At 37.1% G+C, this 8,233-nt stretch overlaps 1 protein-coding gene and 1 pseudogene across 1 annotated transcript; both read left to right on the top strand.

Annotated features, from left to right (window-relative positions):
- The first annotated feature begins 327 nt into the window (after nt 1–327).
- LOC141953247 (olfactory receptor 6Y1-like) lies at nt 328–1,263 on the top strand. The gene has a single exon (XM_074891721.1). The coding sequence runs from the start codon at nt 328–330 to the stop codon at nt 1,261–1,263; it is 936 nt and encodes a 311-aa protein (XP_074747822.1).
- A 3,264-nt stretch (nt 1,264–4,527) lies between these two features.
- On the top strand, nt 4,528–5,504 carry LOC141953248 (olfactory receptor OR9H1-like; annotated as a pseudogene).
- Nucleotides 5,505–8,233: the final 2,729 nt, after the last annotated feature.

Here is an 8,233-nt window from a genome sequence, read left to right on the forward strand (position 1 = left end):
ACATTTCTTTATACTGATGGACAATATGATAGTATGATTCATCTGGTTTATTTTAAACCTGTGTCTTAGATGAGATAGGACTGCTAGTGCCTATTTATCTCCATGAAGTATAAAGTAAAAAACATTTACCTTTTTACAATGAAAAATTCTGAATTGATTAGATGAATTTCACAAAACTAATTTCTAGAAACCCAGCAACAAAGCATCTGGACTTTTAGAATGTCTTAAATGGTGGTGTAACCCATTGCTATGAATTTAAGCCTGTCTGGATAGGTTTCATTGTATTAGTTTATTGTAGGTGGATAAGGTTCATCTTTCCCCTACAGAATGGGTGGGAGGAATGAAACCAGTGTCATGTATTTCATTCTCCTGGGTTTTCCCACCACTGCTGAATTGCAGCTGCTCCTCTTCTCTGTTTTACTTTTGGTTTATTTATTAACTGTGTTGGAAAACTTCCTTATCATTCTCATCATCCAAACTAACCACAGTCTGCAAAACCCCATGTATTTCTTCCTAGGAAATCTGTCTTTCTTAGAGATCTGGTATGTTTCTGTCATTGAACCAAAGATGCTCATAGATTTCCTTTCTCAGGACAAACATATCTCATTTCAGGGGTGCATGACACAGTTGTATCTCTTCGTGACTTTTGTTTGTACTGAGTATATTCTGTTAGCTGTTATGGCCTGTGACCGTTTCTTGGCCATATGCAAACCTCTCCGATATTCACTCATCATGAATCATCAGTTCTGTGCTCAGCTGACAGCTGGCTGTTGGATGTGTGGTTTGATTACTTCTTCCATCAAGCTGAGCTTTATAGCCCAGCTCTCGTTCTGTGATGTAGACAAAATCAATCACTATTTCTGTGATATTTCACCTCTACTGAATATGTCCTGCAGCGATTCCTCTTTGGCTGAGCTAGTGGACTTCATCTTGGCTCTGATTGTCATCATGGTGCCTCTGTGTACTGTGGTCACCTCCTATATTTGCATCTTATTCACCGTGTTGAAGATCCCTTCTTCTCAGGGGAGGCAAAAGGTCTTTTCCACCTGCAGCTCCCACTTAACTGTAGTGATATTGTTCTACTCCACCACTCTTTTCACTTATGCCCACCCTAAGGTCATGTATACCTACAGTGCTAACAAGTTGGTATCACTCTTGTACACAGTAGTTGTGCCACTTCTGAATCCTCTCATATATTGTCTTAGAAACAAAGAAGTCAGGTTCGCCCTGAGGAAGACCTTTACTTGCACAAGACACACCTAAGAATGGGCTTTGCTCATGAATATCAATTGGCAGTGCTGATGAACTAAAGTCAGGAGTCCAGACCTTATTCCATGCTGAAGTGAAACGCTCCTATTCATGTACCCAGTAATCATATTTATTGAACCAGACCTTGATAAATCTCAGTTTGATCTATGTATATACTATGGGTTTGGGTTGGGAGGATTTTTTTGCTTGTGATTCTATGCTGTCTACCTTTCTTAGAAGTCTTCAGCTGAATGACTGCTCCAGTTTTAGAGAATGTTTGGCAATGCTAGAAACTACACCCCAGATTTTGTTTGCCTTAGATAGATTACTAGGTCCAGAAAACATTGGGTGGGATTGTAAAAGCCATGTAAAATTCAGATATCTACATCTGATTTATTTACCCTGGGATTTTGTTATTGTCCCTGGAAAGAAATAGGCAGCAGAAAAGGATGAGTAATCGTAACTGTCTTAGATACCTAATTTAGGATAAAATGAAACATCCTCTGAAGGAGATGACTTTTCTAATATAACAATAGAGGGAGTATAATGTGAGTAGTGCATGCTGTGGTATAATTACAGTGTAACTTCGACTCAGTCTGCTTCACACCAGGACCCTGGTACCCTGAATAACTTTATTGTGCCCAGGGCACACCAAACAACCCACTCCAAGAAGAAATTCAGACACAATCCACAGGATAGATCACTTCGATGTTTCCTTCAGGCTGCATGAATTTTGGATCCAACAGTATACCAGCAGGACTTAAACTCTGACTCACAGACTACGGTCCAAGTCTTCCCATTGACTATGAAGGAGTCTAGAGACACACCTGATGCATCTGAGTTAAATATTTAATATCTGTGAGAAAATCTGATTATTAGTTAAAAGCCTGTCTGCATAAAAGGTGCCTCTAAGAAATCTACTCCATGCTCAGAATATCACAGTGATTCAAAATGTTTAATACTCTGTAACAAAAAAATAAAAAAGGTAAAAAACTGTCAGCTGAGTGCATATCTATATGACCATGTTAAATATGGGTTTGAGTTTATAACTGAGACCATGGTATGTGGTACATTCTATACTCTGTACGAGCAGACAGCCTTTTCAGATCTTGCAGTTAATGAAACACCTAGCTTTCCAGGGAGGAAACCTTAAGACACTTGCTGGAATAACTTGTTCTGTGTATACTGCTGCCATGGGTACAACTGCTTCAAACAAGATCTTTTGAAGACTTAAGCACATTTTAAGAATCTGAAACTCCTGCTGTCTGTCAGTGAGTTAGGACGATTAGGAGCTCACTAACTGTCTCTGAAGCTCCTGTTGCCTGGAAACTTTATCTAAAACTCCTGTTGTCTAGATCATAGCCCACTTTGGAAGATACCAGAATTACCTGACAAGAATTGTGGCCAAAATAGCAAAATACTGACCAAGAGAACACTGTGGCTCTTTATTTTGGCTGCTACAGCTTAGTTTTCTGTTAACCTGTTTAAAAAAGCCATTTAATTAAATGAGTAGTAATTGTTATTTCAACAAAATGATTTTTAATAGGATATAGGTTACCTTTCCACTGCAAAGGTGTTTTATTATGATGAAGTTTTTCATGTTTGTCTCTGTTACATTTAAATCATTGATGGTTCCACATAAAACCAGAGTAAAAATAAAGATTTAAAAATAAGGACAATTAGGTCAGACAAGACTACACATCCATGAAATGGTTGGCCATACTGACACAGTTTTGACATTTTCCTTTACATTGTTATGCATAAAGGTATCTCTTTTTTCTTCTTGTTTTCTTGCTAGCTTGATTCCTTTTCTAATGAAGATAGATATCTCTAAGGGACTTTTCCCGCACCCTGTTTTAAACAGGTATGTTAGTACTAGAAGAATAACACTGTGGATGCAGCTATTTCTCTCTTTTGACGACAGAGGAAGATTTGACAATAGAAGAAGCGATAGACAATAGGCCTAGACTGGATGATACCTTGACTGTCTAAACTTAGGTTCTCTGTACCTAAATCCTAAAGGAAACTAGACAAAATATTTTATGAGCAAGGTTATGCAAAGAGAAGTTCTTTGAAGTTATTTCCTTTTCTAAGATAATTGAACAGAATAAGAACAAAGAAGAGGTAAATTGTGCTTCTGAGGGTACATTTCAAGGATTATAAAGAGACGGCTGAAGTAAAGTGTTAACAATTCATTCACTGTTTTAAAAATATTAGGTACATGAGGGTTATAATGAGGGTGTCTAATAGAAATGAAACAGAGCAAAGAAAATACCAGTAACTGGATGGATATTTGTATCACTCAGCTTTATACATCTATATACATCTTTATACATACAGAATAGACAGCTATGACCGAGGTGGACGTCCCTTTAGGTCAGTGGAGAGAAACAGAAAATCCTAGAATGTTATTCATACTTTCTATGGTAAATATTCTGAAGTGGGATTGTTTATTTCTATCCACTGAATTTAAAGGTAATCTAAATTATTAGTTGTAATATAAGCATCAACCCACTGTATATATCCAAGCCTCGGTGAGATGACACCTAATTTATGGAAACAAAATGACTAAATGTAATTGATAAGGAGTCACTTGAAATGTTATGTCAATTAATATTATTTTCAACATACTGTGTAAAGTAAACATTTTAATAGAGAACATTTAAGTAAAAATCTCAACATTTGAGGGTTTTGTTCCCAGTACTTTAAAAAATAAAAAACCCCTCAGTTTCTCACATAAAGAAGTGTTTCCTTTTTTCTTAATAATAGGTGCTTTTATTTTTTTACAATTATCCATGCTTCTTTTGTGCATTTCTTGGCTCATATGGTTTTTTAATTGTTTTGTATCAGCTGAAGAAGCATATTCATTTGTTCTTTTGTTGAGGGGATGGCAGCCTTTTGTAGGTTAGCTGCAGTCTTAGGGTGAGATTTTGCTCCCCAGTTACATCTGAACTAGTTGTTTAGACTAACTTTAGAATTAAATGCCTGGTTCCCGATTGATTGTAAAGTAGACCTTTAAACTAGTCTGGATGAGCTGCATGCAATGTTCCTTTACACTGAAGAGAGTATAACAGGGTAATTGGTTCATCTGCAAACTAATACATTAGAAGAATCTTCAGATATGTCAGATGAATCCCTTTTCTGTTTTTTTCCATCTGTCTCTATTTTTCATTGTTCTTATGTTTCATATATCTTATTGCTTATCTTATTCTTCTAATTGCTTCTCCAGACAAAGTATTAAGTCCTACTTTCTTATTTAAACATCATCTGAAAGGAAACATGGAAAACCACACTGAGGTAATTGAGTTCATTCTGGTTGGGTTCAAATCTCATCCAGGATCACAACTCCTTCTCTCTTCTGTTCCTAGTAATGTACGTTGTCCCTGTGGTAGGAAATGCCTGCATGATCCTCATCGTTAGAATGGGCTCCAAGCTGTACACTCCGATGTACTTTTTCCTAGAGAACTTCTATCTTGGACATCCGCTATTCCTCTGTCATCACTCTCAAAGCAGCACTGACATTCTCATTGGGCAGAAGAATCATTTCCTACAATGGCTGTGTATCTCAAATGTTCTTCTCTATTTTTGGCACAATGGAAGTCTTCTTCCTTGCTGAGATGGGTTATGACTGATTCACTGCCATCTGCAATCCACTGCTGTAAAAGTCGTTATGAATAAAATACTTCATGTTTTCACAGTGGTGGGCTCTTAACTGTCAGGCTGCATCAATTGCACCATCCAGAAAGGCTTTGTCCTTTTGTGGGCTCAAAAAAATAAACCACTTCTGTGATGTTCCTGCAGTGATGAATGCCTTCTGCTCAGACACACTTTTCAGTGAAATAGTAATGCTGGATCTATGTGGATCAATTATTGTGGGCACTGCCTTTGTGCCTTTTATCTCCTATGGTTATGCAGTCATCACTACTGTCCAAATGCCTTCAGTCAAGAGCAGATGCAAGGCCTTCTCCACTTGCTCTTCTCACATGGTGGCCATCAGCTTGTTCTTCAGGACTGTTTTCTTCATGTATGCTCAGCCTGGGAACACATCACCTCACAAAAGCAACACCCTCTCTATCTTCTACACTATTGTTATTCCCATGCTAAATCCTTTTATCTACACCCTGTGAACCCTGTGAAACAAGGAGGTAAAAGGGTGTCTGAAAAAACACTTAAAAAGAAAAGGCTTTTTTAAAATACCTTTGCGAAGGATGAGAATGACCATGGTGTCCAATTTGCTACAGATATTTAGAATGTAAAACAACAGATATCAAGGGACATCAGGGCTTGCTTTCAAGAGACTTTTGGGATTATAAATGGTCAGTGTCATGGATGAAAGCAGGAGGTATAAAAGAAATCTAGGAGAGTTAGATCAGATGAAGGTGTGGATTCACTTAATGAGATTTAGACATTTACAATCTATCTGAGCTGTAAGACAACCATTCAAAAGGCACAAGCATTTTAAAGCCATAATTAATCCAACTGTGTAGTAGACAGCTAAAATAGGACATAAAAATTGGACTCTGGCAGTGCCTTATTTCTATGCACTGGAACACAGCCAGTTCAGGTGGAGACATTCTCACTGTAAACATCCAAAGATAAATTAGGTCAATAATGAGTGAACTGAATTATTTATTTGTCCTGAACTCCTCATTTTTTGTAATATATATCTGAATACCGGTTTCATGTGTTTGTGTGCATCTTTTCATGAGTGTTTATAACAGGATAGGAGCTATTTCTCTGTGATAGATAAGCTTAACAATACAATCTGACATAGTATGAAGATAATATGTTTAAGTTCAACTTCACAGTTGCTTGCAGTGGTTCAAAATTCTGGTAAAAAAATGCACATTTCAAAAAATACCAACTTGAAACTTTTGCATCAAGTGTCTGAAGCATGACTTCTTGAGTTATCATGGAAGAACTATCCTACCAGAAGATTGCTCAGTTCTCATTATATTACAACATAAGATAAATGCCAGGGCTGACTAGAAATCAGAAATTACCTCTCAGAGAAAGTAATTCTTTAAATGAATTACTTGCTCACTTCCTACTCAAAAGAAATTATATCATTTTAAAATAAATGAATCACTATCCATAGTTACCTCTTTCTCTCTTTTGATACAGAAGGTATACTATAAGCTCAAATGCAGACGCTTATATTCCCATGCATGCAGAACCATCCTAAACTGATGGAGAAAATACCAGAGCAATATCCCTCTGTGTAGACCATGTACCATAGGTATTTCTATGAGCGTTTCCTACTGGTCACTATTTTAACTTCAGTGACCACCAGCCTTCCAAAGGATCTCAACTAGTAGAAAGCATCTGTAAACTGTGTATTTAAAGGCATTAGGGTGGAATGCAGCTCCACTTTCAGGTATCTATGTTCAGGTACAATGGAGGTCTCTGCACCTGAAGGTTAGTATTTTCTAGAAGCTATTTGGCTCACGCTGCTATAGACAAGCCTCAGCCAGGGATCTTTTCTAGTTACCCCTACATTTCATAGCTAAAAACCATGAAGTGGTATGCACAGTTCATGCCATTTGACTTAGGCACCACAAACACTCCTGGTGTTGTTTAATTTAATAATACAAATAGAGCCTGTGCACACAAATCCTAAATGCTACTTCAGTCAAAAATATGAGGTTGGTATTTTCAGAAATCTGATTTTTGACTGATCCTTTGCCAAATAGTAAGCTGTTGGTCTAAACTGAATAGTTTTTAATAGTATCTAAGCCATTTCAAATCATAGTACTGTGAAGGAGAAGGATGCTGATGAGGATGTAGGATCCTAACTGGGAAATATATATATTGAAATTTCAGAAGAAAAGGGCAGTTAAAATTTCTAAAGGGGCTTTAGTGCAGCTGAATGATGGAGTTTAACATGCTGCATATTACAATTATATGAACCAGGGACACTTCTCTAAAAAAAGGAGTCATGTATCAAAGAAATGTCACAGATTATTCCACTAAGACTCAGAAGGCCTTCACCTTTTGATCGATCAGAAGTCTGTTGGACAAAGTCAGGTTCCTCCTGTGTGGCCATCAAACAGCTGCCCCGCCTCTGGTTATCTAAATGATACATGAATCTAACCTCATCATTAGGACTCTTTTCACAGTGAATGGAGAGAGACAGTTTCTCATAAGAGTGAATCACTTCTGTCATCAAATGTATCTGGAAACAGTTGCTAGACTCTAGAGGACTTTTTTTTTTTCCCCTCAGATCTGAACATATAAACCTTATAATACTGACCAGAACTTTCTTTCAAGACACTCTTATAGTCCCAATGTAGAACTTTCATTAAAAAAACTAAAACTCGGATATTACTCTAGAGTTTGCCAAGGCCAGGAGGTTTAGGCACAGGATTCATCTTGTCTTTAGATAACATCCCAGTGCAAATGCATTATAGTGATGTTTTCTCATGAAGTAACTAAGATATAAGAAGTTAGAGAATAAAAGAATAAAACCACATCAAAGCTCCAAGTTCAGTCAAAACAGTGAGGGGAGACTTCAGTCTCTTTAAATTCAAGGACTTACTAAAAATGCTTAAAGTAGAAGTGTATGATTCACTTGGTTTGGTTTGGTTTGGTTTGGTTTGGTTTGGTTGGGTTTTTTTTGTTTTGTTTTTTTTTTTTAATACACTAAAAAGTTATGTACTTTCCCTAATGTAACCATACAGCTTTCACTAATAGTTAAAGGAAAGACATAAGCATGGCCAGTAATACATATATAGCACATAATTTAGAGTCAGCTTTTCTGATGGATTGATTTCTGCTGTGAATGTAGTTTTAGAATCATAGAATAGCCCAAGTTGGAAGGGATCGCAAAAGATCTGGTCCAGCCTTTCATGGGAAAGGGAGCCTAGATGAGATTATCTGGCATTCTGTTCAATCACATCTTGAAAACCTACAACAATGGGGACTCTACCATGTCCCTGGGGAGGTTGTTCCAGTGAATGATTGTTCTTACTGCAAAAAATTTCTT

The sequence above is a fragment of the Strix uralensis genome, chromosome 22, assembly GCF_047716275.1.
Source record: "Strix uralensis isolate ZFMK-TIS-50842 chromosome 22, bStrUra1, whole genome shotgun sequence".
NCBI lineage: Eukaryota > Metazoa > Chordata > Aves > Strigiformes > Strigidae > Strix > Strix uralensis.